The sequence below is a fragment of the Gymnoscopelus braueri genome, assembly GCF_963280865.1.
Source record: "Gymnoscopelus braueri genome assembly, chromosome: 20".
Taxonomy (NCBI): Eukaryota; Metazoa; Chordata; class Actinopteri; order Myctophiformes; family Myctophidae; genus Gymnoscopelus; species Gymnoscopelus braueri.
Genome location: NC_137622.1, coordinates 17,815,422 through 17,830,018, shown reverse-complemented (window position 1 = coordinate 17,830,018; position 14,597 = coordinate 17,815,422). Strand labels below are relative to the sequence as shown.

General features: G+C 45.0%; 1 protein-coding gene across 6 annotated transcripts in view; it reads left to right on the top strand.

Moving 5' to 3' along the window:
- The window catches only part of LOC308076539 (transcription factor COE3), a 127,550-nt gene extending 114,640 nt beyond the window's left edge, over positions 1-12,910 (top strand). For 2 of the 6 annotated variants that reach the window (XM_080416882.1, XM_080416881.1), the window contains exons 12-16: positions 4,384-4,449; positions 5,825-5,996; positions 9,310-9,492; positions 11,622-11,711; positions 12,235-12,910. In XM_080416882.1, the coding sequence (XP_080273008.1) occupies positions 4,384-4,449; positions 5,825-5,996; positions 9,310-9,492; positions 11,622-11,711; positions 12,235-12,266 (543 nt within the window). In that variant the 3' untranslated portion in view covers positions 12,267-12,910. Of the gene's footprint in view, positions 1-4,383; positions 4,450-5,824; positions 6,024-9,309; positions 9,493-11,621; positions 11,712-12,234 lie in introns of all 6 variants that reach the window. The other 4 variants (XM_080416880.1, XM_080416879.1, XM_080416884.1 and 1 more) reach the window with 3 other exon arrangements.
- Positions 12,911-14,597: the final 1,687 nt, after the last annotated feature.

The window sequence follows — 14,597 nt, the reverse complement described above, 5'->3', positions numbered from 1 at the left end:
TTGAGAGTGACAGCCTGGTCTTATTTTGGTACCAGCGTTTCCGTTTGTGTGCGTGCGTGAGTCGGTGCGTGCGTGCGTGCGTGTGCGCGTGTGACCAAGTGAATCCAGGTGAAAAATAATAAGATTCATTGATTTGACCTGATTTGAGTCATAAATGGGAGTTGTAGCTGAAGATAAACTGAAACGTGCCTTATCGTGCTACTGTTTTGTAAACTTATTGTTGTCATGTGACATTGTGATGACTATGGATGTATGCATGTGTACTGTATGTATGCATGAGTGTACAGGTATGTATATTATATCGGCATTATCGGGCGGAAACATTGTGTGCAAAACTGTAACTTTTCAGGAAATGGAAAAAAATTACTCTGTTCCAATGGATCTTATTATTAGTCACAAGCTCTTGTTAATACTTGTCATTGGTTAAATATCTATAAAACCCACAGACAGACTTAACCACTTTCAAAGCTGACATCCCTATTTTGGGCATGTCTGAAGCGAACATTTTCAAAAATTTTCAAATCGATCAAAAATAGTAAAAATACTGATCTACTAGCTTATGCATCAAATTATGACACGTCAGTATAAGTTTAAAAAGCATAAAATGAAAAACCTGAAAAATATGAAATATCCCGATATATGAAACTAACCCGATACAGTAGGTTTCTGCCTGACAGCGCCAATGTGGATGATGAAAATATACTAATGAAATATAAATGCATAGTCACATACATACCTGTACAAGAAGTCCTTCTGCCAAAAGCAGCACTCCTAAATTAAACACTTGTCTTTTATGAAAACCAGAGCTGCACTGCTGATTGCAACCCACACCTCATTCAAATTCTGCACTCAGCAGAAAGATAAATTGCAATAATAGATTTTAAACATTGATTGGATAATAACTTTCCATTTATCATTTTGCAGAGTGTCAACATTGCACGATTCATTCAAACAAGCAAACATTTACTAGTGTTAATAATAAATCGGCTTTGCTTTGCTCTGTGATTATGCAAAACATAACGAGACACATGCCTGTAACCAATCCCCCCCCCCCCCCCCCCCCGACACCCCTCCCCTCCCCCAAATTATCCAAAAACGTTGTCTTTTTCTCTTGCTCTCATCAGTGCAGTGTTATTTCTGTAACTGGTGCTATCAGTCTCTCTGCTTGGTTCTAGCGCTCTGCCCAGCTGGACTGGATGCCGCTAGTCATCTTGTTGGATCCTTTCCTCTTGAGGTCATATTCTGTCGTGGGAAATGGGGGAGGATGGGGAGGGGAGGGGGGGGGGCATCCTTGTTCACTTTTTCTTTTTTGATCGCTGAGCGGAGCGAGGGGAAGAGCGGTCTGACTCAGGGATAGAAAAACACTGGCTGTGGTTAACTTGCTTCTTTTTGTAAGACCCCCCTCCGCTCCCTTTAAAAAAAAGATTCCTGTGGCTGTCACAGGACTACAGTACAGTACTTGAATCTCGAACTTAACAGCTCTGTATTACGTGGTTGTAACCCTGGTGTACAAGATGAATATAGAATAAAGTAGGTAGTGGTACTATTACATTATTTGATTAAAACAATATCCACTGTGTTTGAGTAGAGGAGGTGTTCTTAGGCTTAGGGATAGAAAACCGAAGCAGAGGTTGATGACTTGATGAGCCATTTCTATACATGAGCTCACTGCTTTTTCAGTAATAATTGTCAGTAAACGAGCGTACTACAGTATAGTGCAGTCTGGGTAATTAGAATGAAGTGCAGGAGGAATTGGAGAGGCGGGGGTGTGAGAAGGGGGGGCTTTCTCTCACACCCTGATAATGACAGTGAAGCTCTCTTACCCAGCTGTTCATCTACTATCCTCCTCTTCAGTCCCTCCCTCCCTCCCTCTTTCCCTTGCTCTCATTCACTTTCTATTCCTCCTCTCTTACCCCCCCCACCCCCATGCCTCATCCCCCCTCTCTCCGTTTGCCACATTGTTTACACCTCTTCTGTTTCTCATTTCTCTCTCAGTGCCTTTTTGTCCAAACATCTGTTTTTGTTTGTACTTCCCAGCCCCCTTTTTTATTGTTTGTATTTACAGACGCTGCTCTTTTCTTAGATTTAATCCGTCAGACTCTCTGCTACTTTGGAGGGTCACGCCACTTCTCCTTCTGGCCCTCACTCTTTTATCCATCTATCCGTATGTCCGTCCGTCCATCCACCCATCCATCCATCCATCCAACAATCTAACCCTCTCTGTCGCTCTGTCCCTTTTTTCATGTTCCACCTCCTCTCTCCATTGCTATCCTTTGCTATCTCTCTCTCCCTCTCTTAGTGTCACCCCCCCCCCCACACACACACACACACACAAACACACACAAACACACCACGCATCAGGTCCTCACGGAGGCGGAGACCAGGCCCCTCCTCCCTGTAATACCCCTGAGACCTCCACCAGAGGCTCCCACAACACCGCCTCTCGTCCAGCCCGCATCCCCACCTATACTCCTCATCCCTCTCATCACTGTCTTCCTCACACCTACCTGTCACCCCCCCCAACACACACACACACACACACACACACACACACACACACACACACACACACACGTAAACACCCGGCATCCCCCACTGTCTTATCGTGTGATATACCCTGCTGACCTTGTGATTGAGTGACCTGTTTGCTGTGGTTTGTTTTGTGTTGTATTGAGTGATAGGCGTTGTCATCTCACACTCACCTGGTGACTGTTAGTTTGTCTGTAAACTGAGCACCTCCCCTCCTTTCTCCTTTTGCTCCCCTCTCTCCTGTCTAACTCTCTTCCCTCACACATGGGTCTGTGTGTGTGTGTGTGTGTGTGTGTGTGTGTGTGTGTGTGTGTGTGTGTGTGTGTGTGTGTGTGTGTGTGTGTGTGTGTGTGCGTGTGCTTGTGCTTGTGTTTGTCCTCCCAATTTAACTCTGGCAGAGCCTACGAGTGTTTCCAGCATGAGGTCCTATTTATCTATTTATCAGGCCTGTTATTGTTATTAAGACGGCGACCCGCTGGGCTGCTGGCGAGAGATTGGACGCTTCCTCCTCCGGGGGGGTGGGAAAAACAGCCTGGGGGCCAGAGAGGAGAGAGAGGAGGGGGGATGGAGGGATGACAGAGAGAGAGAGAGAAAGAGGGGGTGAATTAGGCAGAGGGAAATTCAATAAACAGATGCAACGGGCCTCTAATAAGCCAGTGGTCCGCAGCTCTGAACGCTCACAGTGTTAATGGGTTCTCACTACCCCTAGGCTGCATCTCCCCACAGCAGTCCCCCCTCCCCTCCCTCCATACCTACTTTCCCCCTTCCCCTCTCCTCCCCTGCGGGCATATCCGTCCGTCTATCTAGCCGTTGGCGGCCATTTTGAGCACGTGCACCTCCGCGGCACGAGTCACTTCTGATCACAATAATTTGCTGTCAGTGTCGTGTCAGTGTTGTGTCGGTGTCAGTGTCAGTGTCGCGGCGAAGCAGGTGCCCTGACAAAATAGATGCCACCTCCGTCTACAGGCCCGCAGCTCAAAGGAGGGGGAGGACAGGGAGAGAGAGATAGAGAGAGAGAGAGAGAGAGAGAGAGAGAGAGAGAGAGAGAGAGAGAGAGAGGGAGAGGTGAAGAGAGGAAGGTTTCAAGAAGAGGAGAGATTGCTGTATTGTGCTGTGATGAAGAGTAGGGGACCGGTGGACTAGAGAAAAACAGCATTTGGATTGCAATGCTTGTCCATGAGTGTGTGTGTGTGTGTGTGTGTGTGTGTGTGTGTGTGTGTGTGTGTGTGTGTGTGTGTGTGTGTGTGTGTGTGTGTGTGTGTGTGTGTGTGTGTGTGTGTGTGTGTGTGTGTGTGTGTGTGTGCGCGCGCGCGCGTGTGCGTGTATGAAAATGCATGCCTGTTTGCATGTGAGTGCATGTGTATGTGTGTTGCTCGTCTGTCTGTGTTTGTGGGAGGTGTGTTTGACACAGGGGTGCAAATGAAATGCAGACAGCTGCCTTTGTGGGGTTGTTTATCACACATGGGCCTTGTCATTAAAGCTAACCTGTGAGTTGTACTCTGTAAAACAATGATTGCATTTTAATGCATCCCTTCCCTTTTCACAGCTCAAACCGCCAGGATCTAAAGCATCGCCTTTTTCCCTGACTCGCAATTTTCTCACATGCAGTTACAAAAGAATGATTTAACCTCTTGAAAGTGTGAAAGCTAGTAATACTGCCCAGATTATGTTGTGGGCTGAGGGGGTTTGATGTTTATAGAAGCAATAACATTTTAGCTCCTTTTTTCTTTTTTACCCGGAATTTCACTACCCATCATCAGCAGTTCAAAATGTGTGGTCTTTAAAGTTACTGTGCTGCTTCCCCTGTTAGAGAGGAGAGACAGAATGATAAGAGACTGCCTGTGTGTCTTACAGGAGGTGCTGTTGAAGAGGGCTGCCGACCTGGTGGAGGCTTTGTATGGAATGCCTCACAACAACCAGGTACTAAAGATTTTCATGTCAATGACCTCCAAATTGATTTGTTATTATTGCCCGCGGACCCCCATCTGAAAAGTTGTTGTGCCAGGGGCCCCCCATAACAGAATATCTGTGTTTTTTTTTTTTTTTAATATCAATCAAAATGTTTTGAAAATAGATGATCTAAAAGGTCACAACACGCTGCATCGCAATCCGCTGTAAGCTTGTAGATTAAAAACATTTCTTAAAAATTAAATAGGACTTATATTCAAAGAACCACACACACACACCGCTCTTCTAGGCGGCTTGCTCCCTAGGTGCCACGCTGTAGAAAAGTGTAAACATTTTGTACAAATGTGGCCCTGACTGGTCCATTATTACACACGTTGTGTTAACACATCCCTTTTGCTGCGTATTTGTGCACAGAATGTTAAGCAAACATGCATGCTCTCTTTCAGCACAGATTATCTTCACTTTCATACAGTGTAATATGCTCCTGGGAGCTGCTGGGCAAAAACAAGCACATTCTTCCACTGTTACTGTAGACACTAAGGGGTTTTCACTGTAACTGTAATCTGAGGGTTAAGTGCCTTGTTCAAGAGCAGTGATTCTCAACGTTTTGAATTTCAAGGACCCCCAGTTTGATCAATCCACGGACCCTAATTGACACAAATAATTATCTCTGGGACCTCAACCCACACTGTAAAAATCCTCAGTGTTAATTTAACTCTGAGAGTTACGTACCCCTGGTGGTCCCTGGACCTGACCGTGAGAAAGAAAATTCAAGGGCACCTTTTTTCTCCATTGTGTTTCCCTGGTGTGCCCAGATTTGACCAGTCCAAGAGTCAATCAGGCAATCTTGCGGGCAGCGCTGGGCACACACCTGCTTCTTTAAACTCCAGGCTACTGACAAAAACACAAAACAGAAAACCTGTGATCAGCTACTAAAGTTCTAACAATTACATGTATTAATGACATGGAGGTTAATTAAAAAAAGACTTTTCATTTAGGGAGAACTCAGGTCATAGAGTTGCAGGAAACTGGGGGGAGCAACGCCGTCTGTGGGATTTCTGCAGGGCATTCTTAGTATACTTAGAATCGTTAACGTTTTTTATTATTAGAGCTATTTCTTAAATTAAAGAGAATGAGGTCACCTTTAAAAGAGACTTCATTGTCAAACTCGTGTTCATCCTGGCGGTGTCGCCTTGGATGACAAGCCTTACAAACTATTCCATTTAGCAAATACACTGACCTTTGACCTTCTTTTCCCTCCTTCTGCCTCTCTTTCTCTCCCATTTCCAACCCTCCCTCACTCCATCATCCCATCATGCCCTCTCAATTTCTTTGCTCTCTGCCTTTCCATATCCCTCCATCTCATCCACTCTCTGTCTGTCTCCAGGAGATCATTTTGAAGCGAGCAGCAGACCTGACAGAGGCTCTCTACAGCGTGCCACGCAGCCACAACCAGCTGCCCTCGCTCTCCGGCTCCGCGCACTCCGGCATGATGGGAGTCAACTCCTTCAGCAGCCAGCTGGCCGTCAACATCTCCGAGGCCTCGCAGGGTGACCAGGGTCAGTACCCGCTCTACCACCTACCCCGTACGCATGGCGCACACACACACACACACACACACACACACACACACACACACACACACACACACACACACACACACACACACACACACACACACACACACACACACACACACACACACACACACACGAATACACATGCTCAGTAAGCTATACTGTAGTAGCAGTTAGAAAAGTGTTGTGCTAAGCACTGGCAAATTAAACATGTTTGTCATGAAGTTGTAGTGTCTCTTATAGAGTGTTTCAGCTGAATGTACACCCAAACTCATAATGGAGCTCTATGTGACTCTAAGGAATACAAGGCTATACAAGAGCGGGCACATAGCAAGACATTTAATTAGTTGAAATTGAGTCATGCAAACATAGAATTTCAGTTTACTTTAGAGCCACGCACACATGAATTTAAGTTTCACATTCGGTTTAACTTTTGAGCCATGCAGGAATCTTAAATAGACGATGGAGGCTGGGGTGGTGGAGGAGCTTTTCCAGCAGCAGCAGCGTGTGTGGCAGCAATTGAAAAGCAGAGATTCAGTGTAGGAGGATTTAAATGGACCGCCTTGTTGCGGGAATGAGTTGTGATCGGAGTGCAGAAAAGCGTGGCTGATGTGGTAACAATCAGCAGAGCTGTGATTGGTGTGTAGAAAAGCGTGGCTGATTGAAAACAATCAGCAGACTGACAGCTGATTATAGTTGAGGCGCCTATGACTCCCGTGACCTGCGTGTACTAACGCAATGCTTCATTACTGTACGAATGCAGGTGCATTATGCAACTTATTTGACGACCTACATTTTGGGTCCATACAGTACATTGCAAAATGCTGACTGTTAATTTAACTGTAAGAGGGATAGGGTTAAATGTACTGTTGGATTTATTTTATTTTATTTTCATGACATATCTGATTAACTCATGTTATAAATATTATCAACTATTAGTGTTATTCTTTGGAACAAAACTGTTTTTCCTTTAAAGCGTGTGTGTGTGCGTGCGTGCGTGCATGTGTGTGCAAGATGCAGCCAGCACAAGTTTGCTTTCCCAAAGCGTAAGGGTCAAGTTTAAACATCAATAAACAAAAGTGACACATTGTCAAGCGTATTGAGCAGAACTCTCCCACACACTGAAACCGCACACTCACATACACAAACACAGAGGTGTGCGCACACGCACACACACACACACACACACACTCACTCACACACACACACACACACACACACACACACACACACACACACACACACACACACACACACACACACACACACACACAGTTAGACATATCCATTTTATACAGAAAAAGTAGCTGAGCTATAAAGGTGTATAGAGAGGTGTTTTGAATGGAGGGACACACTTGCACATGGATGCGATAAACACATAGACACACACACATGCTCGTGCACCGCACACATACAACGGTACATCTTCTGCTGCGATCCACACGGCTACTACAGAGAAATAGCCCATGTTTCCTGTCAGCAGGCAGCTCTTTCATGGTTGTACAGGAAATAGGTCTGAACGTGCGATGAACAGATTGCTCATGTTGGAGCCGCGCACACATGTAGACAAAAGAAAACCATCACTGAGCTGTTTTTTCTCCTGTGACACCTCAGCGTTCTGCCTCCCCTCCTTTTTTTTCTCTTCCTACTTCTCCTTCTCCTCCTGCCTTCCCCTTTGTCTGCTTTTCACATCGGCGCAGGAGCGAAACACCTACAGGAATCTATGAGGTCATGGGAAAAGGACCGCAGCCATCGTGAAAATTCATAATTCCATAGTTTTATGTCCGCGCGCTTCGGAACATTACACTGAGGGCCCGAACCAAGTCCCTCCACTGTTATGGAACTATGAAATGTCTCTTTGTGCCCCTCGCAATTACGTAGTGTGATTAAAACATTAATAAAAATAGGGCCTCGCATGCCCGGGCCTTATCAAACGGACGGGCTACGTAATTTACTGCCGTAATTCCAGAGGAGCAGCACTGCGGGGGCCTGCTTTACATCACGTCGTCCTTGTGCAAAATGGATTATTTCATTTTTTCCTCTGGAGTTTGTCTTCGCTCACCATCACTTGTTTTACCTCATAATGACAGCTTCCCTCAGCGCCAGCATGGGGGGTTGTGTGGTGAGCAGTAGTGGTGGCGGTGGTGGTGGTTATGGTAGGGAGACGAGGAGCGTCGGGGGGTGGGGGTAGCGGCAGTGCTGGGGGGGGGGGTCTCGGTTTATGTTGTAGCAGTAGTTTCTGTGTGCTGTAGAACTACACACGGCCCTGGTGGTACCGACTAACTCTCGCTGACCTCAACGGAATGGGTGGGGGGGGCTGGGGGGGGGGGAGTGGAGGGTGACCTTGAAGTGACGTCAACCAGTCACAGTGGCGATAGAGTTACAGACGTCTCCCTGCAGGCGCAGCCTGTCCTTCATCTTTCACCCCGGTGGTGTTCTGCAGTTACCTTAACCTCCGGGCCCTCTGCCTCCCTCTCCGTGCTCTCGTTGATTGACCCTCATCCAAGATGCATTGAATACCAATGTTCCCTCTAGCACTTAGCATGCCCTTTACCCCCCCCCATGAGGCACCCGAGTTCCCACCAACCTCAGGGCATGCTTACTGAGCACAGCCAGCGCACGCTAATGCCAAGTAGCTCTCTCTCTCTCTTTCCCTTTCTCTCTCTCTCTCTCTCTCTCCTTCTTGCTCTGTTTCTCACTCTGTTTCTTTTGCTCTCTCTCTCTCATTCCATCCCTCTTTTTTTTACTCTCTCTTCCTATTTTTCCCACTCGATCTCTCTCTCTCTCTCTCTCTCTCTCCACCTCTCACTCTCTCTCTCTCTCTCTCTCTCTCCCCCACTTCCTGGTTCGGGCCAACGCAATTCCCAGCAGGAGCCGTTGATGGAGCGTTGCCCTGGGAGGAGAGCGGGAGTGAGCAGGCAATGGGAAACACATGTCAGGGAGAACAGTGGAGGGAGAGGCAGAGAGGGACAATCCCGAACAGAGCAGCAGCGTGTCGGATTCAACTCTGGAGCTCTCTGAGGAGCTGTGGAAAATAGTGTTATGATTCTATGAGAGACCCCCTTTCTTTGCAAGTCTTATTGGGTCGTGATGTAAACATTAATGTTCCACGTCCTGCCTCAAACACTGCTATGCAGGGAGCACAGTCAGACGACACACAGCACATTCACATATGAGAAGGAAGTGAAGCCACACGTTACGCTCACTAACCTTTAATTGTTTCCATCTAGTTTTCATTCATCTAAATGTCAGCGATAAACCCACGAGCTAACCCGTATTGTCCTTTATCTGTCAGGCTACTCCCGCAACTCCAACAGCGTGTCACCTCGTGGCTACGCTCCCAGCTCCACGCCCCAGCAGTCCAACTACAACACCATCACGTCCACCATGAACGGCTATGGCGCAGGCATGACCAACCTGGGAGTGCCGGGATCACCTAGCTTCCTGAACGGGTCCACGGCGAATTCCCCCTACGCAAGTAAGTACATGCCACCTCCCGCCCCGCCACGGTGTCTCAGCGGTACTTACTGTATCCATAAATGAACATTTCAAACACGTCTCAAAGCACACTGTAATCTCTAGTGGTAATTTGTGTAATACGTATACTACTCTGAGATATGAGGACAGGAGTACTGTCAGGAGGACAGGAGTACTTGGTAAAGTGGTGCTGCTAAGCCAGCTTCGTGTGAATAACGGTCTGCTTTTCTCATTTGAAGGGTCGTATTCCAAAAAGCACTGATGTGCTGTGCTGTGTATCCATTTAGAGATTAATTTGATACCTCAAATTCAGAAGACAATTGTTTAAAAATACAGATGATCCCATTTTCAGTGAGAGAGAACATTGAGAGAAAATAACAAATTCATTATATAGTTTGTATAAGTAAATGCTATTTTCCAAATGGGGGATATCTCAGTTTGGGATAAAACTCATTATTTATCTCAGGTTTCCATTGAGTATGTAGACATACAGCCTAATGTTGTACCTAAAATTCTGCGGCAGATATTTAACAAAATAACAAGTAGTCCTGTTGAAAAAACTCAGGGTGTACAGTCTTCCAATCTATTACATCCCTCTTGTAAGTGTGCGATTGAAACTTCCCACATCAATGTGATTAGCATGCCTCGTATTACTCCTCTCAGTTGCAGGGCGCAGGTGTTTTTGTTGTTGTTGTTGTTGCTTTTGTATAATTTTTTTCAGTCTAGTATATCCTAACTGACCCCAAGGGAAGTGACTATTGTTTTGGCTAGTGTATCAAAAGGGCCCAGGTCTCAGTGAGACTCGTTTAGCTACTCAAACAGTATTTGGATGCCAGTTGATGTTGTGGTCTCTTGACACAACAAAAAAGGTGGGCTCACATCATCTCGCTGCAGTTATGCCTCAGAGGGTTTGAACGTTGTGTGTCCACTGAGCAGGGGGGTTGGGGGTGAAAGGTGTGCACTGTACAGCACCATGCATTGTTTTCCGAGTCTTCATCTCCTCTTGAATGTTCCGTGTTCCATCGTCTTGCATTTCTTCCCACTACTAACCAACTAACATCCTCATCGCATCACTCATGCATTCACGCTTTGGGCCAAATCCATTAACATGAGCTAAGAAATACATCTCATCCGTGATGTCAGGAGATCAAAGAGGAATCTGAGAGAAGAAAAAAAAAATCTGAGAAGTACTCATTCCTGTACAGCTGATACTGTTTGGCACTGAGGGATAATAATCACATGTACATCCTGCTGTTCATTTTATAGTTCAGCTCCATTTTGAATCGCTTTTCCTCAAGTTATTTGCAGGAATATTGGGGACTAAAATAATGGTTAACGCAACTCTGTGGAACTCAGTTGTACTCAGTATTCAGTTACAGCAGCGACTGGCGTGAGGTGATCTATGTAACGTTAGTACAACAATGAATGAGATGCAGTTGTACAGTATGCAGAGACCAGAATATCACAAATGAGATGTTTGATTTGAACATTTCTAGTTTCATTAGACACCGACTGTCCACACACACACACACACACACACACACACACACCCACGCATGCGTACGCACGCGGGCACACGTGTGCCCACGGGCATGCACACAAACATGTTTACGAATATTAACATATTTACGAATGTACATACATACAGACATGTACATTGTGTTTGTGGACATTGGATGGAGGTTACGGCTGCCCTCAGGAAAAGGTTTGTGCTAAAGTCTAATGTGGGCCTATACAAGTTATGGATCAACTTAACTTTGCCAGTTCTGTACCTGTTTGCTCGGAGCATGTTCCTCCACCTTGGCCCTTTTCTAAGGCAGGGATTCATTCCTCTGAGAAACCCCACCCGCCCCCCACCCTCCTCCCCTGCATGCCTCATCTCATCTCCATTCAGTCACTCACCTCCTCCTGACTGTGTGCCTGCCTGTTACTGTCACCTCCCTCAGCCCTCCGTACCTGGATCTTCCTCCTCCTACTCTTCCTCCCTCTTAAACCTTTCTTCCTCTTGCCGTCCCAACCGCCTCATCCCTCTCTCCTTCTCCACTCTTCCTCCTCCATCCTTTGTCCACCCCTCCCCCTCCCGACCCATAGGCCCTTATTCATTCTCTCCTGTCCATATGGTTTCTGCAGTCAAACAGAAGAGCGCCTTCGCCCCTGTCGTGCGGCCACAGCAGTCCCCGCCCCCCACCTGCACCTCCTCCAATGGCAGCAGCCTACAGGGTGAGCATCCCTCCCCCCTTTCCTGCCTATCAGAGACCCCTGGCTGTTGCTATCTTGGTCGAAGCTAGAGAGGCGGACGAAGTCCATGTAATGCTAGACTTTGGTTAACTTTTTTTCTTTTTCTTTTTTGTTAAGGCTGGTTTGAAGCTCAAAGTTGATCCATAACTTGTGGCTCTTTTGGGATGTTGATTCTAGAATGTTGGGGGGATTTTAAAGCATGATCATCATTCCAAACATTTGACTTCAGCTCAAATGTTTTCCTGTAGCAAATGATTCAAGCGCTCACTTGTACAATGCATTCTGACATTCTGATATAAAAATGTGGTATTGTTTTTGACAGACTCACGGTTATCAGTGTACTGTGTGTGTGTGTGTGTGTGTGTGTGTGTGTGTGTGCGTGTGCGTGTGCGTGCGTGTGCGTGTGCGTGTGTGTGTGCGTGCGCGTGTGTGCGCGATCGTGAGAGAGATGTGTAATGTAGATGACAGTGTCAATAATTCAGTTTTTTGTGTGCTTCTACTTCAGCCATGGCAGGTCTCATAGTCCCACCTATGTGAAGAGAAGCCTACAGGCAGATTTCACGAGCCCACTGTCCCCTGTGGTGATGGGCACTCACATACAGGATCTCCAAACAGGACCTCTATCTTATTGATTTCATCAGTCCTCGGAACCGACCAACCCCTTCCAACCCAGGATCTGTCACTGCACAAGAAAAAAAAAAAGTTCCGGGCAAAGTTTTCCTGTCGTTCGAAATCTGTTTCTGTCAGCGCTGTTTAGGTGAATCTATCACCATCTCCTCCACGTGGGGACATCAGTGTCACTTTCATTCCTGTATAGGTGCACAGTAAAATCCAGAGTGTTGATTTGACTCTTAGGAGTTTACTGTGTATAAGAAGCCTTCCCCCAGATCCCCGACCGATTGAGGAGGTTAGCGGATCAAGAAAAACTAGCAATGTGAATAGGAAACTGCGGCTAGGATGGGCAGTCTACAGTACTACATGTCGTATGAGTATTGTGCTGTTTTTAACAAAGGCTTGTTTGCATGACTGACGTCTCTGAAGACTGGACTCTGAAGAATTGGTCTCCAGTCGTTTAACCACTGTGAGTTGCAGGAAGAGGGGTAGCGAAAAGGCAACTAGAGCTTTCAAAAGATGGAATGAGTCCAGAACCCACGAATATCAAACTCTCTCTCTCCTTCAGCTATGGGACCTTGTTGGAATATTCCAAACTTGGGGGGGGAAGGGTGGGTTGTCAATCAGAAAAAGCCCACAATATCTAGAAAAATATGTTCCGTAAAGACCATTGATATCAACTACCACAGTCTTTTAGCGTTTTCCTTTCTGTACCATAGCTTTGAACAATGTGCGTGTCTATCATGTTTTGAACAAGGAAAAATGCAGTACTTTTCTAAGCTATTGAAAACGTTGGCAAACGTTGTGCCGTGGAAGAAAAGAGCAAATGTTATACTAACATTTGTCTGTTATCTGAATATCATCAGGGCAGCCCAAGGCTTTGAGGTTTTTTTGGATGTTGACCATTTTTGAAATACAGTACAATAGTTCTATTTCGGGGTGTGTTGAGTGGTAGGTGAAATGCTTGCAGCAGTTTTAATCACATTTAGGTACCAGATCTCTTGTTATTCTTCTGATTGTGCTTATTTTATATGTATTTATAAAGTATGTTTTGGGATTACTTTTGTGATTTAGGCCTGAATGATAGTCTCAAATATATATGTAAACACATTTGATGTCTTAATACCTTTTAGATATTGTAAAAAGAGTGGATAAAGTGAGAGGAAAACCCCCTTTTGTAAAAACAAAAGTCACGACATGGTCTCCCTGTTTTTAAAAGCAGGATAAATGCTTCATCACTTTTGTATAAAAAAAATACTTTTTCCGATACTATATTTAACTTTTTGTAAACAGCATTTGTGTTTCCCCCTGTACTTCTTGTCTTTGTGTATTATTGTGAATTGTATAATCATGGTTATTTCTTAATGCACTATTTTTGTTGGGGCACTTATAAGAGCAATGCATCTTAGCAAACAAGGAAAGAAAAAACTAAACAAAAAATAAAATAAAATAATGAAAAGACAAAAGCTAGACAGACATGCACCAATATGTTTTTTTTTGCCATTCGGAAATGGCAAAATCCTTGTCATGTGAATTTTTATATTTCCAGAAGCTTATAACATCCTGATATTTCATCACTCTTGCTTTTGATTTAGACATATCCTTTGGTTTTGGAGTTTAATAATAATGATATTTTATCCATCTTATTAATAGACCCGGTCCTGTTCATTGTGTTTTGGTGTGAATGGATGTACAGTAAAACAGGCACCTGTGCAAATCATGGCAACAGAATATAAAACCACTCAAATGTATGGGTCACTGATCTCAAGGAACCGTCCATCATTGTTAGTGTTGTTGTTGATGGTGCTGTTATTGTCGTTGCACACAATCTGTATCATTTAATTATGCAATTGTTTTACTGTTCTGTAATGCAAGCTAATCTTCCACATTCCAGTGGAAAAGTTTGAGGAAATTCTAAAGAACAAAAGTCATATTTGATGCCTTACAATTGCCCATGCTCCCATACAATGTCTTCTCTCTTTTTTAAATTTTTTATGAATTGGCATTTCAGTTATGTGTTGGAACTTGGGTATGATTCAGTTGGCTTTTGTCATTTAACATTAGGTGTCTATCCTCATGGACAAGGCATAGCTTATCATGGGCAATTTTAGTTTTTATTCTATTTTAGTTGGTTATTTTTCTATGCCAGGCATTTGTCACGTTGGGGAAACAACCGGCCTTCATTTTTCCTAGCATCGTTTATTAGCATTGTTAGCGCTTCCCATTTCAGTTCAAGGAGCACTAGCTATAAGTGGT